General features: G+C 51.1%; 2 protein-coding genes across 2 annotated transcripts; both read left to right on the forward strand.

The window, feature by feature from the left end:
- The first annotated feature begins 489 nt into the window (after positions 1–489).
- On the forward strand, positions 490–708 carry CHC_T00008256001 (hypothetical protein). The gene has a single exon (XM_005712077.1). The coding sequence runs from the start codon at positions 490–492 to the stop codon at positions 706–708; it is 219 nt and encodes a 72-aa protein (XP_005712134.1).
- Positions 709–11,698: 10,990 nt separating this feature from the next.
- Positions 11,699–14,086, forward strand: CHC_T00008257001 (hypothetical protein). The gene is made up of 5 exons (XM_005712078.1): positions 11,699–11,785; positions 11,870–12,235; positions 12,347–12,610; positions 12,674–13,640; positions 13,890–14,086. The coding sequence occupies exons 1-5, from the start codon at positions 11,699–11,701 to the stop codon at positions 14,084–14,086; spliced, it is 1,881 nt and encodes a 626-aa protein (XP_005712135.1).
- Positions 14,087–17,916: the final 3,830 nt, after the last annotated feature.

The raw sequence follows: 17,916 nt of genomic DNA on the forward strand, positions 1-17,916 counted from the left end.
ACCGAGGATGCAGGGAACGGGGGGCCACTGAAGCGAGTGTTCCTCCGCGTGACTCGAACAGATAGAATGGCCTCCCCACTTTCGTGAAGCAAGTCGCTTACCGCAATCATCGTGGCACCAGTTTCCTCTAAACCCCTGTTTTACGGAAATCAAAACGAGCTGATTGTTCCGGTAATTACTCTTGAAGACAAAGAGTAGAGTGTAGCGAACCTTCTTCTATATGGCCATAAGGGCACCTGGCGTGTCGATACGGTTTGTCGTTCTGGTAAAATGCCGTATGATGAAAGTCATATCGCACCTCAACGAATTGACTCAAAACTAGATGGCGCACCCAACATAAACAAAGATGGTGGCCCAGATGTCGATATATGTGCGTTCTAAGCACTGCATGGAGAAGTTGCCTTCCTGCCTTCCAATTTGTAATGGTGATTGGGCATAGTGACGGTTCAGAGACCCAATAGAATATTTCGCCTTGGGAGGCGGCTTTAAATGTTCTTTTCTGTCTCTCAGGCTCATCTACGCCATCTTGGGGCCATCAGCCTGTATCTGGACATCCTCAACCTGCTTGAGGATGGGTTTTGCCTCTCTAAATGGTTTGCTTGCCATAATGTTAGTGGAGACACGTACCGCTATTGCGGAAGACGACAACAAACTAACTCTCCCTTGGTTTTCCTCCTTCCGCTTATCGAAAAGATGCAAGTTGGTTAAAACGGAATTTCATTTGTCTGCGAGAATTTCCATGGAAGCGTAAGTAAGTAGGTATACTATTGAGGTGTTTTTCAGACAGAGAAGACTGGCAGGCTGATCCAGTATTTATGCGTGCCACTTCTTTGAAATCAGAACAAGATGATTTATATCCATATAGCATTGTCCTGATCTCGGTGCACTATCGAGGACGTTCCATGACAGCAACGAGACCGTCTTGCCAGCCAAACTTTCCATCAAGACGGCCTTATCGTCTCAGAGCAATGCGATGACCGACACGCAAGGTCCCGTCGCGTGGAGGTCCGCCTTGGATCGGTTTGCTCCCGGTTTGCTCCCTGGACCCGCCTTTACCATTGCGCTGGGTCAGTGGGTGGCGAGATTTTTGGTGCGTAGACAAGTGAGATTTTTGTCCAAATCTGGCAGAACAACCCAGGACCGGGCAAGAATGCGGTTTCTGCTTTAGATGAACAGATGAAACATGATCATTAAGAGACCGCCGTTCCCCAAACCTTTTTAAGCATAGTGTGCAACCGTGATTCTTTTCTTTCAGATGAACCAGTTTGATGTGTTTCTTTAAGTTTGACTTATCCGAAAATTGCTTATGGCACGTGGTGCAGTTGAATGGTCTTTCACCAAGATGTACCGATCGAAAATGATTCTTGGCAACTGATCGTTGAGCGAATGCTTTGGAGCACGTTTTGCAAGAGAACGGCTTCAGCTTTAAATGCACAACACGGATATGTTTATTGAGATTGGATGCTTGCCCAAAATACCTCCCACAATACAAGCAAGGGTGAGAGAGCGGCCTTGGCGAAGGGTTTCTCGCTGAAGATGAGAATGTGTCTGTGGCTTGATCTTTTCTCACCTTGTGATCGTCGCACCCCGTCGCGAATGAAGGATTGAGTACAATATCCCAATGACTCCGTGCGTCCTTGCCTTCCAGTTCTTTGTTCATGCCTCGTTCATTACATGCCATTTCGTAGATTGCTGATTCAAGTGGCTGATTCTCTTCAGAAAACGCATTAAGCTTTCTTTCCACGAGCGAGCTGATATTGACACTCGAGGTTCACTGGATGTGGGAATTTTCTCGGAACGTTCTTGTGACTCTGGCTAGTCCTTGAGCATGTATGAACCCGACTATTGTCATCTCAGACGTCGTGTTCAATTTAGATGTCCGTAAGGGTGCGAAGTTCCCTCTGTTTCTATTTCATGAGCAGGACTGACACTTCTCTCCGATGAAAGGTCGTAACTCGCCTACTAATTCCTTACGTTCAAAACTATATGTATTTGTTTCCTTCAAAAAATAGGAAATCCAATGGGGATGATTGTTACCACGTGGGGACTTCATGTTTCAGTACCCGGACATTTCGCGTTCTTTGACACATCCGATGGGGAACTACCACATGGCCCTGCACGGGGTACGATAAACACTCGCAACCAATGGTCTTTAGATTTTGGGTCCTCTGGCCACTGTGCACGTCACCACCGCGACTTAAGAGCAGAAAAGCGAATGTATCCCGGCACTGTTCGCAGCAACGCAGCACAGCACCTAACAGCAGAACACTAGAAAAGCAGCGACACCATACTGCGTGAGACAGTAATCTCGATATAAGAAATCACTTGGTGGACCATTATTAAATCCCTACATCGCGTGGTCCCTTCTTGCACGAAACAATACGTTGTCCGTGAAATAACCCTTTGTTTTTTTCCATTTGCCCGCAAACTCGCTGGACGTAAAGTAAACCCGAGTTTGAAAAATCCCGCCACGAGTTTTACGGACTGACCTCCAGCAAGGTATCTACCCGCAAGAAACGCAAGTCTGGTACATCGCTGTGCCGCCCGACGGATCACGTACACCTGCGCGAATACTCGCTGAAGCGAATATTGTAGCTCGCCACAAGGATAGAAAGGTTCTCTCTGTGCTAACACGCAAGCACCCTGACATTTGGCATGAATGGATTGGTTGAACGGGAGTAAAAGCATTTCCAATGATTTTTTCAACCAATACATTCATGCCAAGTTTCAGGGTGCTCGGGTGCTGGCACGGCGAACTCTTCGTTAGGAACGGCCCTCAGGGCCAGTCCTAACAGGCGCTTTTCTTTTCTTTTTTTTTTTCTTCAACCAGTTGCGGTCACGCTATTGGCCGGGTCATTTCATTAAATTAATCGCACGCCACAACGAATGCTACACAGAACCACTGTAATGCTTGGTAATTCTGCAAACTGGTCGAAATCCATTGGCTAAAGGAAGTACCAGTCCACACTCAGTCCATATGCACACTACTAAAATTCCATGGACTCGATGCGGTGCAGTGGCACTTGCAGTACAATGAAAGGGTGGAATTAAATCCAAATACGAGCACATGCAGATCAAAACATTGGTTCTCTCAACGTTACACTCTGTTTAGGAAACGGAGCACCACCGGACGGCAGAAGGGTACCCAGAGTTCAGCTTTTTGAAATCAAATGCCTCCTTGGCATCGATCATGAAATGGAGAGAAGCCGGGGAGGCTGCTCTCTAGTTCATGATCGATGATGAAGTGGCTTCGCCGAAATCCCTTTCCTGTGAACCACCCCGCCCTCGCTCCCTCCCCCCCGCCACCAACCCCCCTTCCCCCCCAAATATGACCACGTCCCCTCCTCCCCGCCACCCCCCTTCCCCTCAATATCCCCACGTCCCCTCCCCGCCACCCCCCCTTCCCCCCCAAAATCCCCACGTCCCCTCCTCCCCGCCACCCCTACCTCGCGCCCGACCACCACGCCCCATCACCATCTTCCTCACCTCCTCAGTACCGTGACCAACACACATCCTCCGACATGCTATTGTCCCCGCTACCGCGTCATCCTCCTCACATCGACACCGACACAGTCTCTCCCCGCACCCTCCATCCCTTCCATATCTTTCGTTTCATATCTCAATCCAGCCCAGTTTTGGTCATGCACATCGAGGGACCTCATTATAGCAACACGTCGTCCAGCTTTGCTTTTGTCGAGCTACAGGGAGTCAGACTGGGCCATGTGCATGCGCGAGGAGGCGTTGCTGTACCTTCCATGCTGCATGGATCTGCAGACCGTCCAGAATCTGTTCCATTTCTGAGGAGTGGAACTTTGGGATGGCATTACAGTAAAAACTACAGCAATGTGCTTCCGATTTTAGTGAAGAACTCAATAAAAACGGGGCGAGGGAAAGGAAAAACGAGAAAAAAGTCCTTTGTTAGGACTGGCCCTCAGTCGAAAGGGCGATGTGTTTCGTCTTCTTGACAGGCTGAGGGGGGGGGGGGGGGGGGGGGCGTTTAGAGAGGACCGTTTTTAGAAGCTTCTACTTGTCTATCTTTCGCGGTTGCTTCGGCGGCATCTGTGGCAGATCCTGTCGCGCTTTGATCCATTGATGGACTTTGCGCAGATGAACCGATAGGGGCGTCCATGACGCATATTGATACGACCCGTGCAGTCTAAGGCTCGTTTGTGCCGATAAAAAGAACGGAAGACCCACTTCGTTTTCCGTCAAGACGGGTCGGTCCGGCACTGCTGTGATCAGGCGGATGTGAAACTCGTGGAAAACTCACGTGCTCCGAGTTTTCGATATGCTGTGAGTTTTGCCAAACGTGGTTGAGAATGTTGCGTTCAGAAAATCCGAGCAAACTCGCCACCAAAACACGCGTTTTCGCTACTTTGCGGACAACGTTAATACATGTGGCTGTTCCACACCGGATCGCAATTTCACCCAACGGTGACAACAGCTTTTTTTTGAGATAATGTTGCATTTGGGGGGCGATCAGTGTCGAAAAACTCCGTTATAGGGTGAAAACGTTGACTCGGGAACCAGGCGCGCAAGAGCCTGGACTGTTCGCAAGAAATGGAGTCCTCTGAGAGAACGACGGTACGACTACCCGCCTTGGAGGGAGTCGTCAGAAGTTGGTGCACAACCTTGTTTATTGATTTCGTTCTAGCCTCGATCTCTTTCGCGACATGGTCGCTCTCACTCGCACCTTAAGAAGAAGAGACAGCTTATTCATTCGCCGTACATCTGCTGACAATGTCTGTCTTCGAATTGCACTTTGCAATACCCTACAATTAATTAAAGCTACAACCTTTCGTCTTCCGTGCAATTGTCTGGGCAGATTGGATCAACTGGATCAAGGATATGATCATCTATCATGGTCTTCTGTAATGCTGTTCTAATGACAGCACACCCGGGGCGTGGCCCCCCGTATCTCGACAATCAGGTGCATTTTTACAGTGATCAAGAGGTGAAATGGCAAAAGTAGCAGTGAACGAGGGTGACGTTGGTAGGTATGCAAGAGGCACCCATCCTGTAGATAGCGATCACTATAGCGAAAATCTGATGTCAGAGGTGACAGGAAAGAAATGTGCTGCTAGAGAGGGGCGACAGTGGCGGACAGTGCATTTCATTGTACTTAAAAACGGGTGGCTTCGGATACTGCGGGGGTAGTGCGGTGGGTACTGAAGGATGGGCTACTCTGCGGTATCCCCATAAATCTGCTTCAGAGAGCAGGCCTTCACGGTGTGATCCGACATCCGACACAAAGAACAGGAGTGAACACGCTTCTTCTTGGCAGCAGGGTCTTTTTCGTACCAGTTTTCCTTACGCCTCCCAGCCCTCCTAACAGAGCGACCGCGTGGTGGAGGCAAAGCTTTGGGAATTTGTAGATTATTGTAGTGCAATAGCACTGTGTTGGAAGCAATTTTAGTCCGGGATCGGGGGCTAACGTGTGAATAGTTGCACAGTTTTTATTTTAATTATTTAATTATATTTAGTTAATTAGTTGGCATTAGTTTTGCTGACATTAGATTAGATCTAGGATCTTGCGCCGCGAGCTACTGTAGTGGCTCCGGCGGGGCGATATATACCTTAGCCCTCTGACCACCAAGTCAGTAAAGGTAACCCGAGTTGCCGGAGTTAGATCTCGCCTTCGTCGAAGACTGCTTCCGTTCACGCAACACGCTCCCCTTCTACGCTGCTAACGACATCCTCTATTGCTCGGGGTCCAATTCCTTTTCTTTATCCTTTTACCTTTTCTATCTCTACATTTTTTTTCCCTTAATTCTGTTGGTTCCATTAGAGTTGGTCGCAACCGACACGGTGTAGGTGTTTTAGCCATCGGGCAACACGTTATGTAGCGCTGCTACTGTTTCAAGTTCCGTAAAAAGGCTGTTGTAACGACGCCTCCGTCGAAGGTCTTACTGCATAAGACAGAGTTGGTACCACCTATCGCGGTCGCGATCGGGCTGGTGAGGGGTTTTTTAGCCATTGGGAATCACGTCGATAGTAGCGTTGCTACATGGTTACGATCCCGTCGGGTAGTGCTGAACAAGCCCCCGTCGAAGACCTTGAATTACACCCAAGGTGCTGAAGACGCTCGTCGAGCATTGGCCTTACAACCCAGCGAACCGCGGTTACATTCTCGTAGGCAAGCCCAACCCGCACTCGTCGAGCGCTCAAGTCTTCACAAGTCTCCACCACCATTATCCTCCCGGGCTGGGTATCTTTCCTTAACCCCCCCGTCGGAGTTGAGCTACCGTGGGCCGCAAGCCCACACAAGGGGAGAGGGAGTCTCGAACGCTCCGTAGCGCGTGCCATCGGCAGTGGTTGTTTCTGTTGCTGTTTTTCTTCTTTTTTTTGACCGTCGGACTGTGTTCGCGGCCTGCCAGGCACATTGCACTACAAAAGTGGTCTCCCGACCTATAATTGTCTACAGGAAACCCGACCTAGAATTGTGTCGACGACAGTCTCGGTCAGGAGACGCACTACAAAACTGGTCTCCCGACCTAGAATTAGCTTTGTCTACAACAAGGAAGTGGTCTGGGTACGGAGTCTCTTTTTTATTTTTTGTTCGTATCGTTTTTCAGGTTCGTTCGCTACGCCGAACGATGTCAACAAGCGCACCGGGGGACGTCGGTCCCGGGCGAGTAGAAGCGGATCGGCACGGGCGTCGAGGATCCCGAGGGGTCCTCGCACCCGGAGCCAGGCCAATACGGCCACGGATCCCGGAGATCAAGAATCCCCTACGGGGATTGCCGCCGACAAGACTGACCTCGACGAGAAGTTGGAGAAGATGAGCAGCGAAATTCGCGAAGAAGCGAAGAAAAATCTCGAGGCCGAATTAGGCCTCGTGCAGAACCAACTTGAGTTGCAAAATTCCGAGTTCCACACGGCGTTGGAAGAGCTGACCGCGCGCGTGGGACACGTCGAGAAAAATAATGGCGACGGGACCGACGGCATCAAGCCGAAGGTCCTCGCTTCATTGAAGCTTTCGGTCCAGGACGCAATGCGCGAAGCGAATCAAGCGCTAGAGTCCTTAGGCCAGTTCCGAACCAGCATTGAAGACAAGTTCGATCACGCCGCGCAGCGACTCAAGGATCTTGAGCAGGCCACCGGCCCAGCGCAGCAAGAATTGGACCCAAAGCGTTCCCTCCGGGTGGAGAAGGCGATCGTCGATCGAAGAAGGACAAGCGACGTAGAAGCAAGAGTCACTGTAGTGACGATCCGGAGAACCGCGACTCACAGTCGGAGTCGCTTGGTCCCTCCGAAGATGGTAACGGCGGTTCGTCGAACCATTCGGGCGATTCCGAACGCCGTTCAGAAGAAGGAAACGGAATTTCGTCAAGCAAGAAAAAAATTTCCAGACGAGGCGGAATCACTTCGTCCGCCTCGCGGAGAGACAGGACGCGGAGCCCGAAGATGTCGCAACGCGGTGCGGGCCGCGATGGGAGGAGTTGGAGGAGCTGAATCCGACCAACTACCTCTTCAAGAAATTACTTTCGTACCGAACGTACCGCTTGCGGAACCCGCAGACATATTTGTCAACTTCCCGGCGGACCGCCGTGCGAAAAATCAGGAGAGATATTCCGCCTAAGGTGAAGAAGGACAACACGTTCACAGGTGAGGATGGGGTCCTTGTGTTGGATTTTTTGGCAAAATTAGTTCAAGAGTTTGATACTCAAGAAATGAACGAGGGGAAAGCGATCCGCTTGTTGCCCCAATTTCTAAGCGGCATCGCCTTGAGACAGTACACTTCTGTGTCTCAGACGGCCGGGTCTCATCACGTAAAGGTGTCTGTTTGGCCAGAGGCCGTACAGTGGTTGTTGAGGAGTTTCGCAACCGACGAGTCGATCCGTCAAGCCGTGCTCGCATTGCGAGAAGTTCAGCAAAGACCGTCTGAAGACGAGATGGAATTTTACATTCGCCTAACAGACGCAAGTAATCGCTGTGGGAATGTTTATTCCATGGAGGAGCAGATGACCATGTTCATCGAGGGGCTAGATGCCAGTATTAAGCCCATGGTCTCGCAGTATCGACAAGATAACCGAGATGTCTCATTTTTGAGATTGCTAAATTACGCAAAGGCGCATGGCTCGGCGAGCCGCGCCAAGGACAAGAAGACCAAGAAGGTCACGATTCAGACGCCGTCGACGTTCAGGGCGGGGAAGAAGCCGAGGGCTTCTTATCCCGGTCGTAAAGGTCACGCCGCCGTCCACTTAGCCGAGTCAATCTCCGCGTCAGATGAACGCGGTGCGCACGGAAGCAGCGAAAATCATTATGAAGGAGCATTGGTAGCCGAAGGCAATTTTATTGAGCCATCGGAGGGCTACGGACACGAGGACTACGGGGCAAGCGGGTCGTCAACTTTACCGACGCCCACACACACGACGGAGTCGTTTTCGGAGCCCACGGATCCCGTGATGATGTTCCGGGGGCGCGGCCACACGCCGGCGCCGCGCATTCCGATGGAAGACACGGGTACAACGTTTCGAAGGCCAGGCTGGATGTGAAGGCCGCAACATCAAGGAAGGCCACCGGCCCGTGGAGGACCTAGGCCGCAATATCCCGTCAAGAAGCACGGACTGGTGTGCTATCATTGTTTCGAAAAGGGGCACGCCGCGCCAACGTGCATTCTTTCCCTCCGGGAAATGCACCGAGTTTTGGAAAATTATGAAGCGTTGTCTCCGAGGGAGAGGTTAGGGATACCATCGACGAGTTATCTGAAGGTCAAGAATTGGTTCCATTCGCAGACGGCGAGCACGCCGAGTGCTTCAACGCCGAGGTCGAACCAACCCTTCAGAGGGCCCGCCGCCGGGCCCGCCTCGTCGGACGTGAGAAGGAACCCGCCGCCGCAGGGAAACTGGAGAGGGGAATCTCGAGGGAGTCACGAGAGGCGCAGGTTCAACGTACTGCGTCCGGGACTCAGTCCCGTTCCCCGTCTCTAGCAAGAAGGGAAGGCCTTGACGAGGAGGTAGTTGAAATAGGGGGTAAGCCGAAGGAGCCGACTGTTGTCAAGAAAATTCTAAGTCGAGACAGGGATCGTCCGATGGATCAAATTCGTAGGCCCTGGTACAGGGTTAAGCGACAAGAATGTCCTGACAAGATCTTGGTCCTCGCGCGAAAAAACTACAAAGTTTACGCGGATATTGGACCAACGGTCGGATTGATGAGTCGAGTGTTGTCCGTGTTGGACACAGGTGCCGGACCGAATTTGGTTCGAAGGTCGGAACTTCCGGCAGGAATGGAAATGTTGGTGTCCTACGGACCGACCCAAGACATTGGCGACGCGAACAATAGGCCACTCTGGACTCTCGGCACAATTAAAATGCCTGTGAGGCTTGGAAGATTTGTGGCCGCAGCCGAATTTATTGTATGCGAAAAACTAGCAGTCGCGCTAATTCTAGGCGCGGACTACTGTGACCGGTTTGTGGAAGCAATTTATCCAAGGAAGAAAACGGTTGAGTTGGCGGATTTCTCGGAGGTTCCAATAGTTTGGCGGTTCTCGACGAGAAAAGGGAAGAAGAATCTCGTCCCGGGAGAGGACGAAAATGATGGAAACGGGGTGCGAATTTCCCCTAAGGTAAAAGTGGCAAGAGCCACGACTATCGAGCCAGGGACGCAACGCGTCGTGGAATGCACCTCGAAGAGGGTGGGCTTGGTTGTGGTTCAGCCGTACTCGTCGTTGTACGAAAGGCACGGGTTGACGTGCACGAATGGTGTCGTTCAGGTTGAGCCTGACAGGCTATTTCGTTTACTCGTTGCGAATTTTAGGACGTACCCTGTCAGGATGCAAAAAGGCCAAGTGGTGGCAGAATTATTACCGCACCCGAGGGCCGTGCTCGAAAGCAAAACCACCATTGGTGAAGTTCTCGGAATTCAAGAAAGGAAGAAGGAAAATTTTCCTAATTATACCAAGACGCCTAAAGGCGAGACAAGATGCGAACCGTCGGATCAAGCGCGCGAGGACCAGCCAGAAGAACGGTCGAGTGGGCTCTCTGCGACGGCATCGTCGAAGCCGGAGCAGCGGATTGAGCCCCCACCGCCGGACGTGGAGGACCTCGACCTGAGCTACGTGCCGGAACGGCTGCGCGAAGAATTCCGTCGGATGTTGAAGAAGTATTCAAGGATGTGGGATAGGACCCTTGGTGAAATTAATACCACAGTCCATCGGATCGAGTTGATCCCCGAGACTCGTCCCATCGCACAAGCTCCGTAGCGCGCAGGACCTAAAGCCTGCGAGATTGAAGATGCAGAAGTACAGAAGATGTTAGAGGCAGGAGTGATAGAACCAGCGCAGTCAGAATGGGCGTCGCCCGTCTTGCTGGTTGTAGTGCAATGTGCCTGTCAGGCCGGAACCAGGGTCCAAACGGTCCAGCGACAACACAACCAACAAACAACAACCAACAAGAGTTGCCGACGGCACAGCCCTACGGAGTGTCCGATTCTCCCTTTCCCTTTAAGCGGGTTTGCGGCCCACAGTAGCTCAAGTCCCTGATAGGGGGGGTAAAAGGAAGATGCCCGGCCCGGGACGAATGGTGGTAGAGTCTTGTACAGGCAGCTGCTCGGCGAGTTCGGGGAGGTAATTAAAAAGCCGGGCCGGATGGGTCGTAAAGCCAATGCTCGCTGAGCGCCTGGTACACCTTATACCCTTGATAAGGTCTTCGACGGGGGCGTCGCAACGCAGCCCGACGGGAATTAGCAAACACGTAGCAGCGCTACACCTCCGTACTGCCCGATGGCAAAGTACCGACACCGGAACGGTCGCAACCTGCATCCGATGGAACCAACACCGTCCTGTATACACAACAGGACCTTCGAGGGAGACGTCGTCGCAACGGCCTCCATCGGTGAACGTAAACAAGTAGCAGCGCTACACCCACGTGTCGCCCGATGGCTAAGACACCTTCACCGGTCCGGTCGCAACCAAAGCCGATGGCACCAACAACAAACAAAAGAACCAACACAAGAGCCCGATGACTCCAGTCGTCACACTGCGGATCGCAATCAGGCCCTGTGGAACCAACACATGATAAGGGAATAGAAATAGAGATAGAAATAGAAAAGGATAGGTGAAATAAAGGAAAAGGAAAGGGAACCCCCGAGCGCAAAGGATAACGTAATCTGTGGTAAAATGGAGCGTCTTGGGAAAGACGGACTTCGACCAAGGCGATATTCAACTCCGGCAACTCGGGTTACCTTTACTGACTTGGTGGTCAGAGGGCTAAGGTATATATCGCCCCGCCGGAGCCATTACAGTAGCTCGCAGCGCTAGATCCTAGATCTAATCTAATGTCAGCAAAATTAATGCCAACTAATTAACTAAATAAAATAAAATAATTAAAAATTAAAACTGTGCAATTATTCACACGTGTGTCCCCGAACCCGGACTACTTGTCATATCCAATTATTCTCATCTCGTTCCACCCCCATGTAGAGCCCATTATTGCACTACACTGGTGCCCAAGCCGGACTGGTCAATGCGTTTTTGCGTAGACTACCGCAGGCTGAACGCAGTGACGGTGAAGGACACGTACCCCTTGCCGCGCATGGACGAGTGCCCGGACTCGCTTGGTGACACCAATTGGTGTAAAACCTTAAGGTTTTCTCCGCGTTGGACGCGATCTTGGGATATTGGCAGATGCCTATCCCTGAGTGCGACCGCGACAAGACTGCATTTTCGTGTCACTCAGGTCTGTATCGCTTCTCAAGAATGCCCTTCGGGCTAACCAACACGCCAGCGATGTTCCAGAGAGCAATGGATATCCTGCTCTCTCCGTTCCGTTGGAAATGCTGTTTGGTGTAGCTGGATGACATAATAATTTTTAGCAAGTCGTGGGAGGAGCACATCGTGCACGTGGATGAAATACTTTCTGTATTGGAGAAGGCAGGTGTGAAGCTCAAGCTTCGCAAGTGCGAATTTTTCGTCGAAAAGATCAAGTACCTGGGCCATGTCGTTCGGCCAGGTACATTGGAGGTTGATGCCGCTCGCATCGCGGCGTTGGAACAAGTGAGGTACCCCCAAACGCAGACCCAACTCAGAAGCTTCTTGGGACTTTGTAATGTGTACCGTCAGTTTGTCCCACATTACGCGAAAATCGCACATCCGCTCAATCAACTATTGAAGAAGGGACAACCGGTCCGGATGGAAGGATTCGACGAACCGTGCGAAAAGTCTTTTCATAAGCTCAAGGGCGCCATCTTGGCACCGCCGGTGTTGGCGCTGCCGAAGAAGGACCTACCCTACTCGGTAGATACCGATGCAAGCGACTATCAAATCGACGCTGCATTATTTCAAACGCATCCGGATGCGCAACGTAAACCCATCGGGTTCTTTTCAAGAACGTTAGCCGCAGCCGAGAGAAACTATTCTGTATCAGAAAAAGAATGTCTAGCGGTAATTTGGGCCGTACAGACTTTAAGACCATATCTATATGGCGAGCACTTCATTGTGCATACTGACCATGCCTCATTGAGGTGGTTGATGAACGTAACCGACCCCAGCGGGAGATTAATCCGATGGAGGCTCCGCCTCTCGGAATTTGATTTCAAAATCAAGTACAAGAAGGGCAAGGCCAACAGCCAAGCTGACGCCCTGTCAAGATTACGGACCGCAGGAGAAACCGTCGACGAAATCGACGACGAAATCCCATGATTTATGGCCGAACCGGCCGAGGGTACAGTGGAGAACGAGGACAGATTTGACGCGTTAGACGACATCCTCGCTCTTGAGGGGGGGACCGCCCCTGATCGCTTCGATCAATTCCAAGCTGTTACTCCGGAGGAGCTCATTCGCGAGCAAGCCGTCGACCCCTTCTGCAACTGCATCAAGGAAGAAATGGACGCCGGAAAGGTGAGAACGTTCAGCATGGAGACCGAGGAACTCGAAGGAACTCTATGCCGTACCGCGGCGGAGTTTGTACAAGTGGTGATACCACAATCGGTAAGGGACCGCGTCCTAGGGTTAAGCCATTACGCAAAATTGGCAGGACACCCAGGAGGCAGGAAACTTTACAAGACATTGAGAAGATATTTTTACTGGCCTACGATGGCCCTAGACTGCTACGCAGTCGCGAAGAATTGCGCCGCATGTGCGCGGGAAAGGGTGAAGTTAAGAAGAAACACGAAGGAAATGAAGCTGTTCACGCCCAAAGCTCCGCTGGAGTTTGTCGCCATCGACATCCTCGGCGAGCTAATTATAACTAAACGAGGAAATCGGTATATTCTCGTGATCAGCGATCGATACTCGAAACTGGTACGAACCGTACCGTTGAAGAAGATATCAGCTGCGCACATCGCACAAGTCTTCGTTCACCATTGGGTATTCGTGTACGGACCGCCGGTCAAGCTGCTGTCCGACAATGGAACACAGTTCACGGCCCGGTTCTTTCAGAACGTCTGCCGAATTCTCGGCATACGCAATGTGTTCACGACTACGTACCACCCGCAAGCCAACGGCCAAGTTGAGAGGTTTAACCGCACGCTGACTTCCGCGTTGCGAAAATATGTTGGAGAGCATCCCAAGGACTGGGACTTATTTAGCGACGCTGTGACGTTCGCATACAACACGCAAGTTCATCGAACTACGAACATCGCGCCCTTCGAGCTGGTGTTAGCTCGGGCGCCGAGAAGCATTGCGTTACAAGCACATCCAAGTTTGGAAGGATTTAGCTCGAATCGAGCGTACTACCTGAAATGGCAGTCGTGGTTGGAGAGCTTGATGAGAAGTGCCGATAAGAGTCTGCGCAAGGAACAGGCACGGTACAAGCGGAATTTCGATTCAAGACTTCGCAGGCCGAAGTACGACATCCCTGTGGGATCCTACGTGTTCTTACGAAAGGAACAAGGGACGGCGAGCGAGCCAAAACACAAGCTTGCTCAAGTCGCTACGGGACCCTACGCAGTGAAGAGGTCTGATCAAGGTACAGTCGTGATCGCCATTGACGATCAAGGGGAGCGCGTTTTACGAGACCGGGTGAAACTAGCCCCGAGTCCGATGGACCTCGCGCCGGTCACCGGCTTAATACAAGCGCTACGGTTCCTTGATGGGACAGAGAGAGACGAAGGACGGAATGTTTTCGAGAATGGGGGTAAACAGTGATTGGTTATTAAAAAGATTTTTCCTTCTTAAAAAGAACTGCGTTTGAATATTGCCTAAGCCGAATTTAAGCCTATTTATGGCTTTTAGACATAGGTCGCCAATTCGGGAAAGTATATTTATTCTTTGCGCACTGCAGCAAAGTGTGTAATTTTTGTGAAACTGTGAAATTCACGGTTTCAAAGAGTGAATAATTCCTTGGAGTCATGATGTAGATCAATCTCCTCTACCTTTATGTCGATGAACTACAGATTCGACAATCTTGACCCATGAAGTGCGGAGGCAATGTCGCAGAAAGAGATTGCATATAGCTGGCATTTCAGAGATGCCAGCTATATGCAATCTCGCAGTCAGTCGAGCACATGATGCTCGGCAAGCGCTCGAGGAGGTGCTACACGGCAGTCCGATGGAGGTCTTGATGGGGCAAAAACTCCTTTACGTTCGACCGCGAGGGGTGCACAAAGGAGCAGCAGTGGCTGAAGTGTTGAGACGCTTCGATGTCGAGGGTGAGGCGCCGGACTGGGTTTGTTCTATTGGTGACGACCTAACCGATGAAGACATGTTTAAATAAATATATCGCAATGCTGACGGGAAGAATATTAGTGTTCACACATGTACAGTTGAACGGAAGAGCACTTCAGCCAATTATTACGTACAGCATGTTGATGAAGTGCGTGACTAGTTGGAAAGGCTCACACAAGTAGATGTAAATTCGCCTTGATGGGGCATAAAATATTTGTATAGGAAGAAGACATCGCATCTTCTCAGAGCCTGTCGCTTAATGTTTTAGTCTCGGCCTTGCCTCCCTCCTCTCACTCCGTCGCTTGCTCGTGCACACATTGTTCGGATCGTCTAGCCTGTTTGGCAGCCAACCGTTAACAGTTCGACCGCTTCTCCCCGTTCCACCCGCCCACACATTTGCCGCATCTTATCACCACCTCTTTACCCTCTCACTTCCCGCCCCTTGCACCTCTGACCCCCAACCATCGCCTCTTAACCCCCCTGTAGGGGGGTGAAGAGGCCCCCGGCGGCTCCCACCGCCGCATCCAGTCGCGCAACTTCTCCGAGGTCGACTTCATGGACTCCGGCCCGGGCCGCTCGCTCATGTCCGAGCCGCGGTCCTCGGCCTGCAGGACGAGCTCGACTCGCTGCAGCTCGACGACGTCCTCGTCGAGGAGTACTTGCTCGCCAAGCCAGTACTGCGCACATTTCTTTCGCAACTTTGTTCACACCAAGACGCCACCCTCATGCCCTCCTTTTTCGGTTCTCGCTCCACCTGGTCTACCTGTATACTTTTCTGTATTTGTACAACACTCTTGTACATCGTGCTTTCTTCTACGAAAGAGGCGTCATACCACTTTCTCATTTATTAGCATGCTAGTTCCTTAAGCCCATCTCCTCACCTTGCCCTTTGCCACCTTCTCCACTGGGTTGTACAATAAAGTTGAATCGTCTAGTCGACACATCCCGACATCTTAGTACACATTGGCTTCCCAGCTTCGTTATGTTCAACTCCGCGTTCGGTGCTCGGGGTTCACTAAACTTCCTTCCGTGCCTCTGAATTTCGCTTTGATCAAACCTTGCCGCTGCAATCTATAGCGCTAATAGACCCATCATCATAAACCGCTACTGTCTTCATCCCCTTCATTTCAAACGTCGTTCCCCAAACCGAATCTCGGGGTCCCTTACAGATATACAAAGTTTCCCCCATCCGCCGATCCCAAATATTGACAGTCCTATCACTCCCCCACTCACAATAAAGTCCGAATCATCTGACCCGGCCGCACTCAGAACCAACCCTTCATGCCCCCGACATGTCTTTGCAGCATGCCCAGAGCCTAAGTCATTGGTGTTCAGCAACTGGACATCCGAAGCCGTGAGCAAGAGTCGCGAGTTATTCTTCAAACATGATATCGATCGCACTGCACCCCCGTGTTTGGCCATATCCCCGTACAACATTCTCATGGGTAATGTCCTCAGTTCCAATTTTGGTGAAGCGCTCTATCACAACTTGCACCGCTAAGATAGTCGATTGAGATTGTTTGGATCTGGTTGAGAGGCTATCGATTCGCGAAGAGCATGTCAGTTATATAGTGAAGTAGATTAAAGCCTCGGCCCCGTCCCTTCGTTTCAGACAGCTTGTGGAGGGTCTCAAGTCTGAAGCCGCGCGCTGATCCCTTCGCTGTTCCAGCTTTAAGAAATTACCGACGGTCAGAATCGCGACCAACACTTTCTCAAAGCTTTTCGACTGTAGGACTATCTCTTGAACAATCTCGTTGAGATCGGCGGCACGCCCAAGCAAGTCTGCATCTTCCACGCTATACTTTTCTTCATATCACTCCAGAGCTTGGTCGGAAAAGTCGTCTATGGAGACACCCTCAGGTGGTTCCAGGTATTCGAAGAATAGGTCGACACCGAAGTCATCAATTGTCTCAAACTCTGTCGCGAGAGGTGGGGCCATTCGACATCCTGAAAGCGCACGAAGTGATACGGAGGTTGGAGGAAGCCTGTGTGACCTGTAGTTGTAAAAGGTGGTTTGGTGTCGTCGGAAATAGGGACCCAGTGCTCGAATACAAGAACGGTATCGCCTGAAATGACCTCGTTGGTGGCCAATGAAGCATAACCTGTACCAATCATGGCATCGTTTCCCAGACCATTGTCCTCTTGCAGAATAGTGGTGCACTCTTTGGTCTGGTTCCGACCTGCTTGAAATATGCGTACAATGGGAATCCAGGGCTGGTCATCAATCTTGACAGTTCCCTGGACGAGAATCTTTGCTATTTGTATGGGGCGGTTGTTGGGGAGGACGGGGCGGATTCGCATCATTGTGAAGAATCGTAAATATTGTTACAAGGTGGGAACGCTTGTGATATCTTGCTCCATTTGACGCTCTGAGCACATCCCTGACTTCTTGACGAGATTCATGAAATGATCAAGGGCGTCGACACCATTCTTGTAGATACTGAAGTAGGTCAGGTAGGCGCGGGCGACAAGGGCAACGGCAGTGAGAGGCAGATAGCGGTCGGAGACTGCGTTGCGAGCGATGATGATAACAATGTTCTGGGAGCCCATCTCCAACCCCTGCGCGAGCCATTAGTAGGGTGCACAGACAATCTCAAAGACGGAGGACAAGGAAGGGGCGAGATAGTACGGACCGAGATGGCTGGTGGTGGTAACGACGACGCCGGGGAGGATATCGGTCATCCATGGCTCCTGACCTTGGGCACCGACGTCGAGGACGAGAGCGCGTCGGGTTTCGCCATACTTCTTGTACGCCTGCTGCAGAGCGACTTTCCAATCTGAGACAAAGGTGTACTCCTCGTAGAGAGCAATTAAGACGCCATCGGAAAGCTCTACGATTTTGCGCGGCCTCGGCTTCTTATAAAAGGTGACTACTGTGCTGGGTACGAATTTCCCATTCCCTACGTCCAAAAACCTTTCCTTGTATATTCGTTTATTTTTGGGGCGCGTGCAGTGCAGTGTCATGAGCGAACACACAGCCGCTCACAGCATAACATGCATCAATGTCTGGTAAATACCCGGAGGGTGTTCAACATTCTCCAAATGGGTCTAGTGCTTCCCTAGTAAGGCGCTGGACAACATCCGGAATCTTACCGGTCGTGTTCAAGTCTGGAAAGTAAACGAGAACTGCCGCAGAGGGTATATCACTCTGTGATTGATCGTTTTGTTTCATCGGGGCGTAACGCCCAGTGTAGCATAAGCTTCCTCCTTTCTGTCCCTGTACAAGTTCGAACCACCGCACAGTTAAAACGATATTGTTGCTATTTGCATTCTCAACATGTTCAATTCTTCCCAACCAAAATGGTGTCACT

The sequence above is a fragment of the Chondrus crispus genome, genomic scaffold (assembly GCF_000350225.1).
Source record: "Chondrus crispus Stackhouse genomic scaffold, scaffold_99, whole genome shotgun sequence".
NCBI classification, from domain to species: Eukaryota; Rhodophyta; class Florideophyceae; order Gigartinales; family Gigartinaceae; genus Chondrus; species Chondrus crispus.